The sequence below is a fragment of the Physella acuta genome, unplaced genomic scaffold (genome assembly GCF_028476545.2).
Source record: "Physella acuta isolate Inbredline_101_S28 unplaced genomic scaffold, ASM2847654v3 ptg000175l, whole genome shotgun sequence".
Taxonomy (NCBI): Eukaryota; Metazoa; Mollusca; class Gastropoda; family Physidae; genus Physella; species Physella acuta.
This window is the reverse complement of record NW_026731694.1, coordinates 538,573-562,654: the sequence shown is the minus strand read 5'-3', so window position 1 is coordinate 562,654 and position 24,082 is coordinate 538,573. Positions and strand designations below refer to the sequence as shown.

Here is a 24,082-nt window from a genome sequence, read left to right as displayed (position 1 = left end):
ACATTTCCAGTGATGTTAATGAAGCCGAATTTCAAAAATTCTTCTAAATATTTATGTTTTGTTTCAAATTACTAAGGTTTAGTATACCAGTTGGCGACCCCCCAGAAAGACCTTCGCGACCCCCAGGGGGGTCGCGACCCCCAGGTTGGGAACCCGTGGTCTACATGATCTCTCTAAATTTATGTGAGATAAGTCACATTAAAAAAAAATCCACCAATGTAGTAAAATAGCGAACTATGTAGCTAGTTTACATGATTTATTTAAATATCTATCAGATTGTCGACTTTGAGGTTTGCGATTTTAAAAAGTAGTGTTGTTCGAACTTTTAAGTGAACTAGACTTTACCAGACAGTAATCAGAAGTACCACTAATACATAAACGCTATGATATTTCAGTTCTGCGTGTACGCTGTGGAAAATCTTGGTTTACTTTGGTCAGAGGACATGTTGACCCAGTGCAAATTTAGCATGTTTTTATTTGACATGTTATCTGCCCTAAATACGCCTCTTGACCTCCAGACTACCTCGCCTCTAGGTTGGTCTTCTGAGATACAAAGAACTGTTCTAATATTATCCGGTTAAGCACTTAAAGCAAAACCAATCTGTAGATGGTCAAAAGTGCATAAAGTTATAGTTGGCATCTCATCGCGTATGTGATACAATTTTTATTTAAATTTTTTTTTACACTTTAGTTTCTCTGCAGGTTAGATATTTTGTTTTATATTTTAATTATAAAACTATTTTTTAGGTAAATTGTAATAAAGATGACTTCGGACTTATTCTTCTTTTGATGCAAACTTTATAAATGATTAGATTAGAATTATTCAAGTCTTTAAAAAATGTTGCGATTTAAAACTATAAATAACGTAGATGTAAAGTATGACTTAACTACTAAGAACTAACACTTTCCGTTTCAAGTAAAAAACTTGAAAATAGAAATTATTGTTAGAAAATGTAAAATTATAAAGGTTACACACTCCTTTTTAATTCTTACCCAAGCATCCTCGTATCTAAATTCTAATTATATAGATAACACATATAATGCCATAATACTATTTGCAAAGTATTTAAATTATGCACATTTCTAGAATGGCCAGCAGTTATGATCTGAACGACAAGGAGCCCATCATTAAATTCATTCACATAAAGCGATGGAACCTGTGCTAGTATATATTTATTTCAATTATTGTAATCATTTTATCAATTTCAGCCATTCAACACTTCAGATATAAAAAAATCCTCATATATTAGAAAATGGCAGATATATTGGAAATGTATGACAAGGAGCCCATCATTGGATTCATTCACATAAGGAAATGGAAGTTTGGTCTAAGGGAGATTATTCTCGGGGTGATCGCCCTTTTGCTCTTGTTGATCTGCTTTATATTGTCCGGTTTGTTTAACAAAGTCAGCAACGAGTTAGGGGCTTCAACAAGTCAAGCTTACCTAGGTAGGAAGGCTGGATTCACTTTTTTCTCTTAAATTTTATATTTTTCTTTCTGAAAATAGTTTTACTCAACAGTTCTGTAGCCTATAATCATTCATAGTTTGGTACATTGTTTAAAAAATATTAAAATGTATGTCATCTTAACCAGACGAGCGGATGTGTGTTGATATCGGCTGTATGGAGACGGCCACCAGGGCCATGGAACTACGGAACAAAAGTGTTGACCCGTGTGAGAACTTCTTTGAGTACGCTTGTGGAAACTACAAGAATGTGGCACCGGTTTACCTGGATAGAGGTGAGGTTTGCGGTTATTTAAATTCTTTGACTTCAACGAACACCGTCATTGTCAAATAAATTATTATTATCAGCAGCGGGAAAAATAAAGTGGGAGTAATCTACCCTAAACTTTCTTGTATAATCATTCTTTCTTCTATTAATTCATATATGAAGTTTCTTTAAACTAACTGAAACAGTACTCAAGATAAAGTTTTCACCTTACAGAAAGTAATGTATCACACCCGATTACCCGAAATCGTTAAAAAGTGTAAAGATTTTTGCGCATGCAATTTACTATGCATAATATATGAAATTCCGTTTTTGTTAAACACTAGCTATTTGCCTTTAAGAACCCGGAAATAGAGTATACACCACTTTTGGTTCCTGGAAATCGCTCAAAATTTGATACGGAACTACACTTTCGATACAATACTAATGTATACAATTTTCTCAACGTAACAGAGACGGTATTAAAGTTATCATGTTTACAGACACACACAGACACAAAGAAAATAGCTAAATTTTACCATTTCGGAAGGGTGTAAAGCATCAAACTTTGTCAAAATCTATGTTTAGATTTCTTGGAACTAGTGTAATGCCTGCTTTTATGTTGCGTATAAATTATGAATGTGTAACACGGCGAAAACGGTTAAAATATATGTTAATTATTTAGCACGATTACAATTGTTCCTATATACTTTGTAAAAAGAAGGGCAATTTACCTTGGGCAGTACTACAAACATCTCTGGTATGGTACAGAAACTAAATAATATATTTAGACTATTTGTCCAAAAAAGTAGAAAACTTAGAGTTTATAAGTTTCTCTATCATCGGCTGATGTGAAGGTAGTGTTGTCAGCTCAATGTCTTGTACTGTAGCGATGGTTTAATATGAGGAATTCCTACAATTCCTGGACTCTATACATTTGAGCTAGTAATCGTGCGTTCTCCTGCTCATAGAATATTGTGGCTCTTTACTATTTAACGTCTAGAGAATAAAGCAGCTGGAAGTATTGTATTGAATCTCTAATTGATACAACATTAAGAACAAAACGATGTTCGTTGAAGATTATTTGTATTATCGCAATACATATGAATGCATTGATTTCTAAAACAACTTTCCATCTGTGTTAAAATATATTTTTTGGAAATACAGTTTTCAAGATGTTTGTTTTTTAAATTTTAATTTATTTTTTGAGCTTGATTAAAAAAATATATAATGTGTGTGTTAATTTGTATGATGTTCTTTGAACAGATTCAAGGAAAATCATGAGATATAGATGGAGATCTGCATTATCGAGATTAAGTCCCCCTTATGCCAGAAGTGTTCTGGAAGATTTAACACGACAGAACGAAGATCGCATGATGGACCTGTTGGATAGCCCTATATCAGATGCTCACGATGCCTCGTATGAAAGAAAACTGAAACAATATTTTCAGGCTTGTAACAATATGTTTGATCGGGACACGAAGAGAGGTAGGTTCAAGGTCGGGGTAGAATTTAAACTCACAAATTTTGGGTTCAGCGTGGCCTAGCGCTAAGGTTCGCGCTAGGTATCTCCAAAAAAATCGCGAACTGGATGTAAAATGTAATTAATAAATTTAATACAAAGTAAAAAGCTGGATAATCTTACTTTATTAATTGGATCGTTTTGTTACATCGGTATGTTATATAAATTAGTTATTGAAAGGACAATAGTATATAATTCATAATATGTCAACAATTTTACTTACTTTTTTTCTCCACATTATATACTGAAAATGCAATTGATAGTTGTAAGAAAAAAAAAGATATTGTTCTATATGTGTATCGTTACAGACAGTAATTTATTTATAAAAAATGCATCGGTTGTTGATGTTTCTATGATCATTGCTCAAAAGCTTAAATGAGTTTTGATTATATTATACAGAGAAAAGAGGACGTATTGTAATCGGCAAAAAAAAATAATTTAAAGAACATTTTTAAATTTTTTGCAATTTTTACATAAAAATAATAAAAATATTTCTGTAGCCCTGTTATATATCAATATGCTTGTAAACTTAAGGGGAGTTCACTCCCGCTTGATTTCTATTCTGATTCGAGCTATCAATACAAGTCTGCGGGCGTTAATGGACCCAAAATTCATGCACGATGAAATTAAAATTAATATAATTATAAAATACTGAGTGATGGGTTCTTTAAGACTAAAAAAAGAGTAAATGTATTTGACGTTTCAGTATTTTCGGTTATTGAACACTATTTAAATAAAGCGGGAGTGATCTCTCATAAACTTTCTCAAATATTCTTATACAACTCTGCTAGGGATTGCAACTAGGGATGTTGACATGAATTTTAATAAATTTTAATTATTTAAACTGCTAAAAATAGAATAGAATCTCGTAAAAACAAGAATTGCGCACCAAGTGAACAGCAAACAATATGTGTATAATAGTGCTGAATATTATTAGTACTTTAAAAATTCATTTGTGTTTTTTGAAAAACTTGAAATAGCGTAAACTACTACTTCCGGTCGACAGAAATTACTCAAAATTTAAAAAAAAGCAGAGTATTAGATATTTTGCTTATATGAAAAATTCAGTTTAACTATCTGAAACAGTACTCAAGTTATAGGCTTTTGAAAAACAAAAAGTAGAATGAGTTCCACTTCCGTGTATCGGAAATCGCTAAAAATTTGATTCAGAACTACACATTTGTTAGTCCTTATATATGAAATTTCATCAACTTAGCTGTAACGGTACTCAAGTTATCGTGTTAACACACACACACACACACACACACACACACACACACACACACACACACGTACATACACACACAAACTTACGACCAGAATTGCAAAGCCCGTATTTCCGACTCGATTACTCATAAAACGCCGAAAATTTGATAAATCTGCATTTATATAATTTTTGCCCGATTAAAATAAGACTCCTATACTCTGTACTGATGTGTAAAACGATGAAAATTGTCCTAATTTTCCTGTGATTTTTGTGCACGATTACAATACTTCCTCTATAATCTGCATTCGAGAAAGTAAAAAAAAGGCAAAAGCAATTTAATTTGAACATGGTAATGGCGATATAAACAAGACATCCTGCCAATCGATAGGCAGATATAAACAAAATTAGCAGAACTAGTTTATCTGGTTAAAAATAGTATTATGTTATTTGAAAACTTTATCGTCAAAGTTTTGTAAATAAATAACTATCGATCGCGGAGATCCTGTACAGCCAATCAATGTTTGTCTTACGAAAGTGAAACATCCGGTTATAATTCAGGCTTCATAAAAACAAATCGAAATGTCGCCTTAAACTCAAAAAAAAAATATTTTCAAGTTCTCTGGATATGGGCAACTTTATAACATTGATTCTAAAATATTAAATTTTGGAATTATACTTAGGTTTAAGTTTTTATTTTTTAATATTTTTACGGCCGCTATAAAGTCACATATATTTAAAAAAAAAACGAATTTCATTCATGTCAACAATATGATCGAAGGATTTCCGTCAAGTCGGTGGCCTCCATTGCATAAAAAATTGAGTATTTTCTCACTGATGTTGTTTTATATAGATGCTCCGGCTTCTGTCAGTCATTTATTTTAACCCACGGTGCATCGTGGACTTTATGGTTGATATGTAGATTTCTAACCGAAGTATCAAGAGCTCGTATCCTTATTACAGTAGGTGACTCACGCGTCTGACCACACTATCCCCTCACCAGGCCGAGATCACAGAAAGTGGGGAACATGCGTTTCATAGTGTGTACTATGTAACCCATGTTAATTGCACAACCCTTGTTTTAAAACTGAGGTAGTCGGAGAGCATTTGGTGTCGTGTGTTAAGCATTTGAGGGTAGTGATTCAATAAGCCATACTTGACGGGACAGGATGCGCATGCTCAGTCTCTAATCAATTAAAGCAATAGCCTACAAATTTGGGTGATTTACACATGCTATTCTTCATTCTTTCCGAAGACTTGCTCCAGGCTTCTTAGGCCAACTACACGAGGCTCTTTCTTACAATACCCAGACGAACTAAAACTTCCTTACTCCTGAACAATAAAGACTAAATAAAACTAGGCTTTCTTTTCACAGCAACTGAGGCTTCCCTTATCTTATTTATCGTGTCATGATTCCATGCAGTACAGTAATTACTTACGTGCACCACTGTTCTTTCGCACTTAAATCCATTACTAAAACACATAATAAAAACAGTTACCAAACTTAAGACTTTAAAGTCAACAAGCACATGCTCTAAGTGTCGACCGCAATATTTTTCATTAGGCTAATTACATTAGCAATACTTATGCGGTAGAGATTAACAATAAAACCAACTATTCCTTCAGGTGCTCCTTTACTTAACAAGATAATTTCTGAGCTTGGAGGGTGGAAACTTTTAGGCAACTGGAAACAAGACTGGAACTTCAATGACGCTCTGAAGAAGGTTCAGGCAGATTTCGGCGTAGAAGCCCTATATTCAATTGACGTAAGTATCAACACACTGTATTACATAAATACAGTTTTTGAGCTATAAAATTTACACTTCCATGGTACAGACTTCTTATGGTTTTTAGGTGCTCAGAGGATCTTCACACGGCAACACGCTCGACATTGAAATTTATGAATCGGGGACAAGCTGGTACATGTCGCCTTTGATGTGAGCTATTTACATGTTCTTTATTCACTTTTATTTCATTCATTATATGTTGTAGGCTGACATATGTTATATTAAATTTCCTTATACCATATCAGTTACATTGACTCGAACGCTGAACAACACCAGCAAACGTACAAGACGTTTATTAGAGGAGTTGGCTCCCTTCTAGTCAAAGACGCCATTACTATGAATATCACCCAGGACAACGGGACAACAGGGTCAGATCTGGACGAGTTTGTCAACGATACCTTCACCATAGAGTCTTACATAGCAGCTGCAGCAATGTTTGAATATCATGAATTCTTTCAAGTATTACATTTCAATTTTATTTCAGATAGTTTTACACTTTAAGTCGTCTCATTAACCTGAATATATTTCACAAATTGCTTTGAATACATGTTATAAAATGGGATATTACTTCAACTTTTTTTATTGCCATTTTTCTGTAGATGAACTTAACCGCAATAAACGCTGAATCTCTTGGTCTCATCGACTGGACCGAGCAACTGAGCTATTATTTCAACACAACCAACATAACCGGCGCTACAGAAGTGAAGCACTTTCATAGATTCTTTTTTAGGGACATAATGTCTGTGTTCAAATCACTGCCTGTTCAAAATCTGCCACGGATGCTACATAATTACCTCATATGGCGCGTCGCTGAATCATATGGGTATTACAAATATAAAACAATGTTGAAACGACTGGTGGTATATTAGAGACTAGTGTTTTGACCTGTTCTACCCCACTGTACGGGACGTTCAAACAACCGTAAGTTTGTTAAAGGGAAAATGAAAATTTGTTCCTTGGCCATACGTTTCCCCTAAAGACAAATAATCTAATAGAAAAACAATCTGGAAAACTTATAAATTTCACATGATGAGGCTTAGCTTTCTAACATACTCAATGACGTATTAAGAAGTACTTGAAAAGATAGGAGAAAAAATAAATCTCTAAAAAAATAGATAAAATATAAACAGCAATCAACTTAGAGCATAAAAACAGACCTGATAGAGCACTTCATAAAAATGTAGGTCGACTTGCATTTTGCTATATTGGACCAGGCTAAAATATTCAGACATCTCCAACAACTAAATGAAGATTTTTTTTCTACCTTGCGGAAACAGTCCGATTTATCCGACAAAGAAAAAAAACCCGGAAAAAAAACAATAAAGAGAATACAGACGTCACCTAACACAATCATGTTTATGAAATATATGAAAATACAATAGTAAATTAAAATTGCAAAAAAAAAAAAAAAACAACTCATGGCGCGAAACAAACCGAATAATATCAGTTTAGTTCAAAACCAAAACTAATGTATACAATATACAAAAGCATGGACACATTTTTGAAAAACACAACATATGTTATTTAAGTAAAAATTCTAATGTAGACGTAATTTTAATTTAACTGTATTATATTCCACACTATGTGAATTAAGTCTGTATCAGATCACAACTGGTTGACTTCGACTAAAACCATGGACTAGACAGCGTATTTAAATTAGTTCTTAAGGTCACTAAAATAGTTTCACATTTTAAACAGGTTCGAATTGTCGTGGGATTATACGCAAGCTTTCAAGATGTTTTTAGTCCATTTAGAAGCGCCAGCAGTCCACTTAGATGCACGATACAGTTGTATCATCAAGTCCGAGAGTCTACTTGAAGATGCTCTGAGTGCACTCTATGTCCGCCACTTCTTCAATGAGGAAAACAAAAGGACGGTGAGATATGTTCATATAGTGACCAGAAAACAAGATAGAGAAAAGCACGTTAATTCAGTTCATTATGTTTTTAAAACTCAATCACCCCCCCCTCCCCTGTCCAGGTTCACGAGATCACAGACAACATCAAGCTGGCCTTACAGTCACAGCTAGAGAAGACGCCATGGATGGATGCAACAACCAAACAATACGCCAAGGAGAAGCTGGATAAAACCATCTTCAAGATGGGGTACCCTGACTGGATGAAGAATCAATCAGAGGTATGTACTGTTCGTTCAGTGCTGGTGTACTTGATATGAGCTTCTGATTAAAAATAACCCATTATGAACTACATACAAACATATAGTCTGGTGCCCATTTTTCAAGATGCGGTATATTGAGCGTTCTTTTTAACAAGAGCTGCATGCTAGACCAAAATATCTCCCACAAAATACTTCGTACAAAATATCTTTTGTATTTAAAATTCTGATTTGATTATCTTTTATATTTACAAATCTGTAATCCAGGTTGATTTGATGTACAGCGACCTGACAGTCACCGCTCTCGATCATTTTGATAACCTGATCGGCATTAATCGTTTCCTTGTCAGACATAGAAGAAACGAGTTCAACAATCTAAGTGTTTGGCCTGAAGACTCGTATTCTCAAACATTCGTAACAACTATTACCCCACAATTCTATGGAAACGAAGTGCATGCCTCAGCAGGTACGAAGCTTACAATAGCGGATTTGTTAACACATTAACTTTATTTTTTTTAATTTTACGATGTCATGACAGAATGCAAGAATTGAATAAACTGTATAAAAGACACATTATGTATGCCAAATATTTATGTACATTTATATTTATGTGGGCTAGAAAGCTATCTCACGGATCACCACTGTAAGGTGTTTAAACATTTTAATGTACATGTTTCTGACATTCTGACAAAATACTCTGTACTATCTTCGTGTGGGATAAAAATTATATACACCTTTTTTCTAGTGTTTCAGTCTATCATAGACATTGTGTTTGTCTATTATATATATATATATATATATATATATATATATATATATATATATATATATATATATATATATATATATATATATATATATATATATATATATAAAATTATAATGGGAGGCTAGGTAAAAACCCTGTATATACAGTGTTCAAAGAATGATGATTCATATTTCATTTTATTCTACCCAGGTGTTCTCCAGTATCCCATCTACTCCAACAAGCAGCCCCACTATGCAAATTTCGGATCCCTCGGCGCCATCTTGGGCCGGTTTATTCACGGCATGATTGGTGACATTGGAAGAGACTACGACAAAAATGGCACACCACTACTTTCTACGTGGTGGTCTGATGCTACTCTCACAGCATATAACGCAACGAGGCGATGTTTTTCACAAATCTACAACGACGTCACGTTGAATAAAGACAAGAATTACGAAAATGACGACACGGTTTTCATCGCCTGGACCAATGGCGTGAGGCTAGCTCTGATTGGCTACAAGGATTGGGTCAAAAGTCGAGGGATTGTTGAAAAAGTTTTACCCGGAACTGGGTTAAACAACGAGCAGATGATTTTCCTAGCGCATGCGCAGACGTTCTGTTACGTAAAAGAAGATCTTCCCGACTGGGTGAGGATGTACCGAAATGAAAATGATGTCATGGTTAACATGGTCCTGAGCCAACTTAAAGAGTTTTCTAAAGCTTTTAATTGCAAACCCGGGGCTAGGATGAACCACGAGGTCAAGTGTGACTATTATTAGATTTAAATGCCGTTATTCTGATGTTATATTAGTTAAATTATTTTTCTGATCTTCATCTGCTATTGATTTTTATTTGAAATATTAAACAATTTACTACTAAGTTTTCTTTTTATTCCAAAACTGTTTTTGTTTTGGGATTGGGTTAGGACAAAAGTGTGCAAAGTATGTTGTTTGAAAAAAGCTATAAAATATATTACGGCAGGTAGTGTGTCAGTCTGTCTCTAATATATGCAGACAGTGATTGTCAGCTTATCGTAAGTATCCGAAACAAAATTAGAAATTTAATTTAATTTGTTTAAAAAACGCAATGAACGTTAAGACACTCTTGCCTCATACCTGGTTTGAAATGTTACGTGTGGAAGAGCGGGTCGCTTTATTGTCTATTGGATACTATATTAGGAAGATACCCACGCTATTCTTTATAGTTATTTTAATAGTAGTGTATTATTATATATTTATAGAAAATATTTTTTTCTACTTTTTAGTACATTATAACATAAAGCTTGTTATTCAAACGTTTTTTTGTGAATTATTTTTTCAGTAGGGGGGGCCTACTTTAATTATTTTTTTAAAATTTGCAATAGAGTTGCATGACTAAAAACCAATGCATTTCTAATAAACATGATAATACGCGATTAATAGTGCAGAAAATTTAGACAAGATTGCCTACTAATTTGGACACAATAATTAATTTAAAAAAAGCTTAATTAGGCATCCAATTCAGTAAAATTTATTGTCAGATTGCATTGCATTCATGTCTTTACCCACGTGCCACCTTTGAAAAAAAATCTGTCAGTTACAAGTGCCCGACATTTTGCTCGAGTGTTTCAATCAATGACGACAGACTAAAGACAGATAGACAGACTGACAACAGACAGAGGAATCAAGTTAAATAAAAGCTTTTAAAAAGACGAGCGCTTTTAAACATAACATGGGCATGTAGCCTTTTAAAAAGGATTTTCTCTTCTTATAAAGCTAAGGCTTTCAAAACACGATTGTCACAGATTTGAGCACTTTTATTTCAACCGCATTATATTACTACTAGATTACAACCGCAATAATATTAGTAACATTCTTCAAGATAAACTTAGATATTTAAAAAAAAATGTTTATTTAGATAGTGTTATTATTGTTATCATTATGTGTTTTCGAAAAAAGAAAAGACTGGGCTTTTAATATTTTTGTTTGTAAGTTGATTGCATGATGTATGTAAATTCCTGACATATTAAACATATTTAGGCTTTTTATTTTGAACTGCTGTTGAGCCCTTATATTGATCAAGCCGGTTTTCAGTATTGCTACTGATTAAATAAACTGTAATCCTCCTATTTTGTATCCAGAGTTTCTTCTAGGCATCTCTTCGGGGGGGGGGGGGGGGGGGGACGACCCTCCCCCCGAATTTTTTTTACCGCCCCCCCCCCCCCCCCGAACGAAATGAAATTATATAATTTATATATAAAATATATATATTTAACAGTGTCCGCCCACCACCCCCCCCCCCCCCCGAAGAAAGTTTACCGACCCCCCCCCCCCCCCGAAAATTTTCAAGTGCCCCCCCCCCCCCGGAGAAAAAAGTCTGGAAGAAACACTGTTTGTATCACCATCTTCTGTATGTGTCAGAAGACTGTGTTGTGAGAAATGAACATTGACTTTGGTCAGGGAACATTTTGACCTAGTGTAAAATGAACATGTATTTGTTTGACATGTTATCTGCCCTAAATACGCCCTCCAGACCACCTCGCCCCCCCCCTGGGTTTGTCTTATGAGATATCTAAACGTGATGTAATGTGAGTCACTTCAGCACTGAGAACAAAATTAGTCTGTACTTGGTCAACAGTGTATAAAGTGGTAGTGGGAATCTCATCACGTATGTAGTAACAATGTATTCTCTTTACACTTTAGTTTCTTTGCTTTACAAAATGTTTTACATTTGAAATGTAATACTATTTCATGTTATGATTGTTTAAATAGCATATTGTGTCGTTAAAATTTAAATACATATATTTTGAATTTGATTTGATTATATGGTTTCGATGTCCTTTCTTGCAAACAAGCAATTAGATAAAATATAATCTTAAAAACTACTTAAACGTTTGATTTAAATAGGATTTTAGAATTTTCTAAATTAAATTTCCTAACTTTAATGCAATTTAGTGAACGACTGTAATACCCCATCTTGTCCATAGTCTATCGCACATTTTAAAACAATAGTTGGCGCATTAGCGCTCACGGGAAAGCCTTGGGCGCCAAATCGCACACTACCGGGGTGCCCTCTCTTGCAAAATTAAACATTTTCTCTCAGAAACCTCTCCAGGAATATTTTCAACACCTCTTCAAAGTTTCAAGGCAATCGATTGAAAGGATACATCTTCGTTTCTATTATAGATCCTTACTTATAAATAACTTAACAAGCCAATTAATTTATTATAAAAAATGTCAAGTATATTACATACAATTATTCTGGAGTTTTTAAATATCTATAATGACAATACATTTCAAAAACAGATGTCCTAAAAACTTCTGTTAATATATATATTTTCAACAACTCTTCAACGTTTCAAGGCAATATATATATATATATATATATATATATATATATATCATACAATAACTGTATTATATGTAAAGTATACATGCACATTTCTAGAATGGCCAACAGTTATGATCTGAACGACAAGGAGCCCATCATTAAATTCATTCGCATAAAGCGATGGAAGTTTCGTCTAAGGGAGATTATTCTCGGGGTGATCGCCCTTTTGCTCTTGTTGATCTGCTTTATTTTATCCGGTTTGTTTAACAAAGTCAGCAACGAGTTAGCGGCTTCAACAAGTCAAGCTTACCTAGGTAAAAAGGCTGGATTCACTTTTTTTCTTAAATTTTATATTTTTCTTTCTGAAAATATTTTACTCAACAGTTCTGTAGCCTATAATCATTCATATTTTGGTATATTGTTTAAAAAATATTAAAGTTTATGTCATCCTAACCAGACGAGCGTATGTGTGTTGATATCGGCTGTATGGAGACGGCCACCAGGGCCATGGAACTACGGAACAAAAGTGTTGACCCGTGTGAGAACTTCTATGAGTACGCTTGTGGCAACTACCAGAGCGTGGCACCGGTTTACCTGGATTCGGGTAAATAGTTTAAACATTTTTTTTAAACAATTAAAATGTTACGATTATATCATAGAGCAGTATCGTTGACAAATAATAAATGATACTGTACACGTGTATGTGATATATACGTCATTCGAAGACTAAGTTAAAAGAAACAGTAATGTACCTATGGGGGGGGGGGTAACTTGAAATTGTCGGGGTGGCCGGGAGGGCAGGATACAATTTCCGGGGGAGGGAGGGGGCGGACACTGTTAAAAGTACAATATACACTAGATGAAGCCAGTGTTCTGAACTCAACATATATGGTTAGTGGGTGTGCGCGCTACTTAACGACCCCGAGCTTTGTAGTAAAGTATTGGGTATTTTACACATCAATAGATTTGTCATTTTGGATAACGTATACGGTCTCTTTTGAACAGTGGCGTAGCGAGGTCGGGTGTCACCCGGTTCGGCACTTAATGGTGTCACCCCCCCCCCCCCCCAGAGACGTAGCGACCCTTCTCGGAGACAAACTTTCAAATTTTCGAATTGCACCCCCCCTCAAGTTTTCGATTTGCACCCCCCCCCCTTAAGTTTTTCTCTATATATTTTGCTATTTTTTGCCTTGGTGTCACCCCCCTAAATGGTGTCACCCGGTGCGGTCCGCACCCCCCGCCCCACCCCCCCCTTGCTACGCCCCTGCTTTTGAAAATTAATTATGCCATCAATATATACTAATTATTTCAATTCTTAAACAAGCTTCAATATGTGTGCGGAAATCAAACATACTAAAATATATTAGAGTTCAAAATTTTAGTTGATTGAATATACATTAGTTTTCTTTTAAGTTGAACAAATTATGTAATAAATTTATTTTCGTTATTTCTTTCTATAGATTCAACGCAACTGTTAAGAATGTCAAGGGTTGCACCCCTATCGGATAATAGTTATTCTTTCGCCAGAAGTGTTCTGGAAGATTTAACACGACAGAACGAAGATCGCATGATGGACCTGTTGGATAGCCCTATATCAGATGCTCACGATGCCTCGTATGAAAGAAAACTGAAACAATATTTTCAGGCTTGCAACAATATGTTTGATCGGGACACGAAGAGAGGTAGGTTAAAAGTCAGGGTAAAACTTAATTATAGACATTCCCAGGGGTAAGGGTGGTGATATGCGAGCTTTCTAAAACAAAATTCAGGATTAGGGAGATCGTAGTCGATATTGGCGTATCAAGATAATTTCATGCGGAGGGGGGTGGGGATGGGGGGGGGGGGGGGGGGTAGGGAGGGGAAGGCGATAGATTTAAAACATCAACTTATATATATACAAATATATATACATATACATATATATGTATATATATAGTTGTTGAGAATACACATTGGGAGGTTTCTGTGAGTTTTTTTTAAATTAAATTCGCAGGGGTGGCGACCCGGCAGGGCGCGATTTGTTTTCTCTCTCTCTCTCTCTCTCTCTCTCTCTCTCTCTCTCTTTATATATATATATATATATATATATATATATATATATATATATATATATATATAGCAAATTGCTCGGGTGCCCGATAGGGCACTACTCGGCCCCGCATTCGCGTCAAATTTGGCAGTCTCCTGTCTTGGGGCATTAGAACACAGGGCCTTGTGCCGGTTGGCCACAAAGTCCATGAATAATGGTTCAAATTTGACCCCGACTGACCGGCGCCTTATATGAGCTATGTATCGAAAAAGATTTCCCACGTAGAAACCTCTTCAAAACTCCCGAGGTCGTAGACCGACGATATATTCCGGAAAATTCCGGAAGTGCTTAAGAACTCACCGGTCCAAATTTTCCCTATATAAACATTGGTTATTTGGTGAAAAGCGATGGATACTTTCAAAACAATGTTTTGGAACTTTGGCTCTGTACATCTGGCTCATTTTTTTCCATAATCATTGATAAATGTATAGGCTTTATGGATAATCTATCGGTCAGCCTCTGCTCGCACGGCGAGGGCTAAGAAGGGTGCACGGACCTTTGCCCACAGGTGCTTAGACCATAGGGGTTTGGCTATATGGGGTTTTGACCACAGAGGGGCTTTGACCATAGATGCTTTGGCCACAGCGGGGCTTTGAAATTATATACAATATAAAACCACTATGCGCATAAAAAACGCTCCTGAATCAATTCTTTTTTTTACTTTCTAGACTGTGTTTTTCTAATTGTATATTTCCGGGTTTATAATATAACCTAATACGTTTCTATCTCCCAACACAGTGTCAGCGATGGTGTGTCACAACACCGAATATTAGACAGCTAGGCCTACACAGGTGGTTTAGACCACCCCCTCCCCCCATCCTCGATACTCCTTAACTGATCTAACGGTGACCAACTTTCCTTGTGTCTACTGCATTCAAGGTTATTCTAAAATAATATAGCGCGATAAAAAAAATCGTAAATAAGATCTAAAGGCAAATCTCATGACAATGGTTTACATTGTTGTTCTAGAGGCTGCGACCCGGCTTAAGTGTTTAGTGTTTAAGTCCTAAATGATAGCGGCAAAATAATTATAACTTAACGTAATACAGTAAACCTTTCAAGATCTGTTTACACCAATGGTAGCCTTTCCCCACAATCATATTTAGTTATGTCGTGCTATGAATAGGAGTGGAGCATGTTTTTACAAGCTGTTATTTAACTCACTTCCTTTTTCTGTCGTCAGTCTGTCTAGATCAAAACGCCCGAGCTAAATTTCGGCCACTTCAAGCCGACATATCTATTTCAACGTTAGCAGACATGAGGACAATGCAAGATGATATTAAATTTGACTTAATTGGATGCCTAATTAAGCGTATGAAGTGGATAGTGTGGTCAGAGCCATGCTCGGCCGAAATCTTTTTTTAAACGATAAAACATGTTGTCTGAGAATTGGCGGGACATAGGGCAAGTGAACTAGGAGTTGGGTAGGTGTAGATTTCACTTGTGACGTCAGCATATGAAGGGATAGTGTGGTCAGACCCATGCTCAGCCGAAATCGGTGTTTTTAAAAGACAAAAACGTCTGAGGTGTGGGTCTGATTTTTCGTTACGATAAGTGACAGACGTGATGTCATTTATGGATGACCCCCGAAACCCACAGTTATCCAAAGGATGACGGGTGGTCAAGTTGTTTTTAAAATAAAGCATTAATTTTCACTTAAAATTTAACAATAGTTAAACACTAAAATGTAGAGAAAAATAAATTTAAAAAAATACTTAACACTGCATTCGTTTCTAATGACTGAATATGGGTAAACATACCCTGCTTTCTATCTCTCTTATGTTGTAAGAAATAGTTAGAATGACTAAGATATTTTATGAACGTTCTATGCTGTTAATAGCGATAGAACATGATTTCATTTTCAGAGCGTTTAATAAAAACATAATTTTTATCCTTAAAAAAATTTCGATTTGTTTTTGCAATTACCGATTTTTTTCTTTCCCGGTTTCCAACTGGTTTGGAAATAGTTTGAGAAGACTGGTGGGGGGGGGAAGGGATTCACTTAAAGTAATGGCATTGGGATCATGATCCCGTGAACTGAATTCCTTACTATCGTGTAAGCAAGGGTTTGCTGTAACTTTAGACGACGATTTCGTAAACTATTCCTTCAGGTGCTCCGTTGCTTAAGATAATTTCTGAGCTTGGAGGGTGGAAACTTTTAGGCAACTGGAAACAAGACTGGAACTTCAATGACGCTCTGAAAAAGGTTCAGGCAGATTTCGGTGTACGGGCTATGTTTAGAGTTATAGTAAGTATTAACCCATTATATTACATAAAATGTTTTTGAGTTATAAATTGCATTATATCGTGGAAACAATTTTTTTTTTGGTTTAAGGTGGAAAAACAGTCGTCTAATAGCAACAAATTCAACATTGCAATATATCCTTCAGGTACAAGCCAATTCGGCTTTCGGCTAGTGTAAGTTGTACATGGGTTGTGTTGAAACCTTTCTGTTTTAGTCTAACATGTGATGCATGCCTTTTGAAATAGCACTCTGAATATCAGACAGTGGCGTAGCGAGGTCGGGTGTCACCCGGTGCGGCACTTAATGGTGTCACTCCCCAGAGGCGTAGAGACCCTTCCCGGGGACAAACTTTCAATTTTCGATTTGCACCCCCCCCCCTCAAACTTTCGATTTGCACCCCCCCCCCCTCCCTCAAACTTTCGATTTGCACCTTCTCAAACTTTTGATTTGCACAACCACCACCACCACCCCCTCCCCTCAAACTTTCGAATTGCACCCCCCCCCCCCTCAAATTTTTCTCTATATATTTTGCTATTTTTTGCCTTGGTGTCACCCCCTAAATGGTGTCACCCGATGCGGTCCACACCACCCCCCCCCTCACTACACCTCTGATATCAGACATTGCATTAAATTTCAAATCTGATTCCGATACTATTATAAGGTACTTATCGAAAGAGGGCAGAAAATCGTACAAGACGTATATTAGAAGAGTTGGCTCCCTTCTAGTCAATGACGCCATTACTATGAATATCACCCAGGACAACGGGACAACAGAGTTAGATCTGGACGAGTTTGTCAACGATACCTTCGCCATAGAGTCACACCTGGCGTCAGCAATGTTAGGACATCAAGATAGGATTCAAGTTTGTATTAAATTCATTTTTGTATTTAATTTTTAAAGCTATATGTATATATATATATATATATATATATATATATATATATATATATATATATATATATATATGTGTGTGTGTGTGTGTGTGTGTGTGTGTAATTAAATTGATGTATTTCAAACAATTTAGTTTTAAAATCTTAATCCCTCTATTTAAAGTGTATGTAAGTTTGAACATGGAAGATATCTCTTTAGACGAACTTGACTGCTCTAAACGCCGAGTCTCATGGTCTCATGGACTGGGTCCAACAACTGGGCAATTTGTTGGGCACAGCCAACATCACAGGTGATCAAGAGGTGATTCTGTTTAACAGAACCTTCACTGAGAAAATTACGAGCTGGCTTACGTCATTTCCTGTTCATGAAATGAACCGGATGCTACATAACTACCTCATTTGGCGAGTAGCTGAATCATTTGGGTAATAAAACTACACATCTTGAAATGACCGGTATACTGCTAACTACATTATATTAGAGACTAGCTTTTTATTTGAACTCTTCTAATCCAAAACTGTAAAGGGGAAAGGTGTAGCGAGGTCGGGCGTCACCCGGTGCGGCACTTAATGGTGTCACGCCCTCAGAGGCGTAGCGACTCTTACCAGGGACAGACCTTTAAATTTCGATTTGCACCCCCCCCCCTTCAAACTATCGCTTTGCACCCCCCCCCTCAACTTTTTCTCTATATATTTTACTATTTTTTGCCTTGGTGTCACCCCCCTAACTGGTGTCACCCGGTGCGGTCCGCACCCCCACCCCCCCCCCTCGCTACGCCTCTGATACAAACAACGCTCCTATAATATAATAGAAATCCCATGAAAATAGCGTTCATTAAATGTATTTACCTGGCTTTTAAATGATAATTACAATAATCAATCTATTTTCTACATACTAGCTATTTACAAATGCGTTTCCAATATATTCAGAATAACTATGCAAAACTTAACTGTTATTTGCTTCTGAATAGCTATTCTTTGTTTCCGCACGTTTCCAATAAGCTTTAGTCCATGTGCTCAATTCAATTTTGAATAGGCTTTGTTTCAGCTTGACAGCTAACGCCGCATAGACAGCTTAGAATTTCGCTCGATGCAACCAAGCGAATCGTTGTTGATTTTAACATATTTCCCCCCCCCCCCCATTTCTCTTCGTTTACATCACCAAAAAAGTGCTGGGCAAACTATGCGAACACCCAATACACGCCTTAAAAGTCTGACCCCCCCCCCCCCCCCCCCCGCATTAAGACCGTCTAGTATGTTACAATTTAAGAATATCTTTTGATATCACACATTTCAAAAAATTGGTGACATGAGCTAATCTATTGTTAAAATGATTTTTTTTCGGGTAAACCTTTCGCAAGAATGTAAATTCAGCGTAGCATACCAAATATGTCCAATTTTCAAAACAGGCTCTCTGTGTCCTCAAATTATATACACCTCTTCAAGGAAAATCTGGTCAAGTTAAGGATACCATTAACAGTTCAACCTCGCACCATTTGTATTTTGACTGCCATTTCTGTTTTTCAAGACGGACTGAGTGCACTTTATGTTCGCCACTTTTTCAATGAGGAGAACAAAAGGACGGTGAGATATTTTAATATAGTGACCAGACAATGTGAATAAAACAAACGGTGAGATATTTTAATATAGTGACCAGACAATGTGAATAAAACAAACGGTGAGATATTTTAATATAGTGACCAGACAATGTGAATAAAACAAACGGTGAGATATTTTAATATAGTGACCAGACAATGTGAATAAAACAAACGGTGAGATATTTTAATATAGTGACCAGACAATGTGAATAAAACAAACGGTGAGATATTTTAATATAGTGACCAGACAATGTGAATAAAACAAACGGTGAGATATTTTAAATATAGTGACCAGACAATGTGAAAAAACAAAAGGTGAGATATTTTAATATAGTGACCAGACAATGTGAATAAAACAAACAGTGAGATATTTTAATATAGTGACCAGACAATGTGAATAAAACAAACGGTGAGATATTTTAATATAGTGACCAGACAATGTGAATAAAACAAACGGTGAGATATTTTAATATAGTGACCAATTAATTAAAAGGACGGTTATATATTTTTATATATTGACTTATATAGTGACTTGGCTAAAATAGGAGAAATTAAGAACGGTCAGTTAGAAGTGCTCGAAATTGTGCTCTCCAGTTTTGATATATAAGGACAGAAAGAAAGACAGAGAAACAGATGAAGCGAATTAAATAAAAGCTTGTAAAAATCCATGTTTCCTATATAAGCACTTTTTTCCGCTTTATTATACAAACATTTTTTGCGTTCATTTGGTGCTCATTTTCTTTTTCTCCGTGATTCTATTTCATTTTAAAATGTAACATACGAGAAAGTAATCTTGTGGTTGTGGTTTGGTTTGGTTTTTGTTTGCTTTTTTGTTAGTTTTTTCTTTGTGTTTGTATTGGTGTTTGTGGTTGGGTTTGTTGTTAGGTTTTTGTTTTCGTTTGTATTTGTAATTGTGTTAGCGTTATGTTTGCGTTTTGTTGTTTTGGGTTTGGTTGGTTGTAGTTTGGGTGGGTAGTGCAGGGTTTATGATGATTATTAAACACACAGGTAATGGTCTTTAACAGAAAGGTTTTTCACAGAAGCCAGAGCAGGGCCTGGCTGGGACGGCTAGTATAATTAATCTAAAGAAATATGCTAAAAAATAACCAACTAAAAGCCAAATTCGAAAACAATGAAGGATCTCATAAATAAAGCAATCAATCAATCAGAAGTAAGGTACAAAAATATTTTAGTACCCTTTAACAAAAACACAAATGAAACCAAAATCTAGTGTACATACAATAGAATATCACCAACGTACACATCAAATAAACAAATAAAGCAACCTGATATAAATACAGTATGTGATATAAAATCAAGATTGACAATGTTCTTTTAAACAATGACAACAATATCGATCGATAAGCTTGAAATGTTGGTCATGGTAGATTGGTTTTATTACTGGGAGCCGACACTGGACTAAGAAGTGGCAAATAGTTTTCATGCTACTGAACCGTTTTTAAGTCCTGATATTTAGTCGTAAATGGTGTTGACATTGTAATAAACAAACGAAATGTAAAAAAAAAGACATTAATAAATTGAATATATATTCTTTTTAATTCGTAAATACCATCTTATTTTTTTTTAACATTTAAGATGAATGCCTATTCGATGACATACCCAAAACATTTGCAAGATAACCAATGAAACGTTTAGCACAAGCTATTGGCTCGATGCAATTTAAATAAGGAAAATATAATTCCCCTGGTTTTGTTGTTAAAGAGATATTATTTTTAAGCAGTGTGTTGGTGGAAAGTATATGAACTATTTACTTTTGTATATGGTAACTCAAACCAGCTTTTAGATAGATAAAAACTAGCAGGAACATTAAGTGAAATCCAATAAACAGTAGTTTAATGAAGTCATTATTGTTTTTTTTTAAAATTCAATCACTCCCTGTCCAGGTTCACGAGATCACAGACAACATCAAGCTGGCCTTACAGTCACAGCTAGAGAAGACGCCATGGATGGATGCAACAACCAAACAATACGCCAAGGAGAAGCTGGATAAAACCATCTTCAAGATGGGGTACCCAGACTGGATGAAGAATCAATCACAGGTAGTATTACCTCGGATAATTGTATACGTTGCAGGTAAAGGGTCCATATATATATATATATATATATATATATATATATATATATATATATATATATATATATATATATATATATATATATATTTATATATTTATATATGCATTGCCGAGCTTTGCTTTTCTTCCAACTTAGCTGCAGAAAAAGATCCAGAGTTGGACAAAGATACCAGAGCGTGTATTCCTATCGTTTAATGGGGCACCACTCCAAGTTGAATTTGGAGCTTACTACACTAAAGTGTGTTGCTGTCCCTAACTGACGAGCCTAATATGTCCGTGGGATTTACAGCCATTACCTTTCTCCCCATCACCAAGTCGTTTAGGAAAAACGAGTGAGATATTGGACAACAATTTAGCCCCTCAACACAAATAAAATTTTCGCTTTTTTTCAGTCTAGAATGAACCCATCTAGAAACAAAAACATATTTGAAAGTATAGACTTACATGTGACAAATTTGAATTATCGTAGAAAAGGCAGTTAGAAATAGGAGTTGGCGAAGGAAAATTGGAGATAAAAAGCTTGTGAACAAACATTTCTTGTATTAAATAGCAGAATACACTGTGTGATTTGAGAAAAAATAGTTAGCGAAAATTTAACTTTCCAAAATTTAAATTAACAGAATAACATGTTTCTTATTATTCGTTTAGTGCCTCTATGTTATGGGTTGCGGCAAAAGTGTCGCGATGTTCTCCTTAGGTACATTATCAATAGTTTCGACTTAACAAAGATTTCTCTACTGCAAATATTTTCACGGACATGCTGCGTCCTGAGTTTTTCCGCTTCATAATACCTTACCTCATTTCTCTCTTTCAAAGCAAATCAAAACTAAAACACTTTATGCTTAAAATATCAACGTAATATTCGCCAACAGGCACAACTTCATGTGATCCAGACAAAAATGTGTTCATCTTCATTCTTATTCTTACATTTACTTTCACATACAATATATTTTATGCTACTGTCATCATCGCTATCCACACTTTTTGTGTGCTTGCTTAAAAATCATCCCTCAATCTTTGTTTCAGTTCAGATGACTTAGAGCTCAGTAACAGAAACTATGCTTTGTAGAGTTGATAACTCTCACTAATCATGCAACACAACTTGTCCAATTCACTTTCCATCTTTCTTAGAAAACTGTTGAATTTTTTTTTTCAGGTTGATCATATGTACAGCGGCTTGAACATAAGCGACAGCGATCACTTTGCCAACTTGCTCAGCGTGCAGCGTTTCCGTTTAAGACGCACTATCAAGCAGCTAAACAACGAAAGGGTACGGTTTGATAACGCGTACGGAGCCACATTCAAAACAATGGTGTACGCAATGCCGCAAGTTAACGAGGTGTACGCTACAGCTGGTAGGATAATTACAAGAGAAATTAGTTTCATAAAATAAGTTACAGATATAACTTTGTATTGAAGTGTTAAGTTGAAAAAAATCGGCCTAATATTTCAGTTACGATACAGAGATATTGTAATTTAGAACGAGTAAAGAAATAATTGTGTAATTATTTTCATTTTGATCCTAGGTGTTCTCCAGTACCCCATCTACTCCAGCAATCAACCCCATCATTCAACTTTCGGATCTCTCGGCGCCATCTTGGGCCAGGTCATTGTTCAAATAATAGACTTTGGGGGAAGCAGGTACGACCAAACGACAGCCGCTTGGTGGACTGAAGCTTCAATCGCAGCATACGACACAGTTTCAAAATGTGTCTCAAATGTCTCCAAGACGCAGGACTCCCTGGAACTTAAAGGACACATCGACCGGACCAGTGGCGTACGGCTAGCTCTGATTGGCTACAAGGATTGGGTCAAAAGTCGAGGGATTGTTGAAAAGGTTTTACCCGGAACTGGGTTAACCAACGAGCAGATGATTTTCCTAGCGTTTGCGCAGACGTTCTGTTACGTAAAAGAAGATCTACCCGATCGGAAGTTGATGTACTTTAGCGGGAATGATGTCAATGTCAACATGGCACTGGGTCAACTTAAAGAGTTTTCTAAAGCTTTTAATTGCAAACCCGAGGCTAAGATGAACCACGAGGTCAAATGCGGTTGTTATTAGATATCTACGACATTGCCCTAATTAGTTTTTGCTGGTTATTTCAATCTGCGCGTTAACATTTCTTAATGTTTATTGTAATTAACGTTTTGTCTGCATTAGCGATTTCTTTTTTTTTAATGGCATGTTAAAAGAAGAAAGAGCGCCAACTTTTACCTTGTCTTATTCTCATCACACTCATTGTACTTCCCGCGTCAATATGCTCAACCGAGAATTATTTCAAAATTATTCAAAAGGTCCATTAAATATTTTAAAAATCATGTACGATGTTATAAAGACACGATTCTAAAAATATTCTTGATTTTTGTTGGATTTTACTCAAGATTGGATGTAATTGATTTTTTTTAGTATTTTCGGTATCAAACATAAATGTAAAAAATTAAATTGTAAAATAAAAATAAAATGGCTAAACTAAGCCTTTTGGTTGTTTTTAAAATGTAATTTAAAATAGGATGTTTTTTAAGTGTGTCTTTCAGAAAGTCAACCATGGAGTTCCTATAATTAATGATTGTCTTACGAAAGTGAAACTTTAGGTTATAATTTAACGACAAAATTCCTGGTTTTTTGTCATGATAATTTTTTTTTTTTTTTAGCATTTTTTGGATACTTGTCCATTTTTTTATATAGAAAATAATATAAATAATGAAAAATAATGTATTTAAAATACCACTATTTTGCTGATAAATACCTACTTTCATGTGCCAAACACGGT

At 35.5% G+C, this 24,082-nt stretch overlaps 1 protein-coding gene across 2 annotated transcripts; it reads left to right on the top strand.

Moving 5' to 3' along the window:
• The first annotated feature begins 600 nt into the window (after positions 1 to 600).
• Positions 601 to 23,700, top strand: LOC131936308 (endothelin-converting enzyme 1). 2 transcript variants are annotated; one of them, XM_059293235.1, is made up of 12 exons: positions 601 to 648; positions 1,210 to 1,449; positions 12,853 to 12,999; positions 13,856 to 14,077; positions 16,596 to 16,732; positions 16,820 to 16,902; positions 17,391 to 17,592; positions 17,820 to 18,043; positions 19,027 to 19,201; positions 21,120 to 21,275; positions 22,468 to 22,666; positions 22,838 to 23,700. In XM_059293235.1, exons 2-12 carry the CDS (start codon positions 1,254 to 1,256, stop codon positions 23,371 to 23,373), a joined length of 2,277 nt encoding a protein of 758 aa, XP_059149218.1. In that variant the 5' UTR covers positions 601 to 648; positions 1,210 to 1,253; the 3' UTR covers positions 23,374 to 23,700. The 2 variants fall into 2 exon arrangements, with proteins under 2 accessions (XP_059149218.1, XP_059149217.1); XM_059293234.1 differs by lacking the exons at positions 601 to 648; positions 1,210 to 1,449 and adding exons at positions 11,676 to 11,732; positions 12,513 to 12,709 and having other exon boundaries at positions 22,838 to 23,699.
• The last annotated feature ends 382 nt before the right edge of the window (positions 23,701 to 24,082 follow it).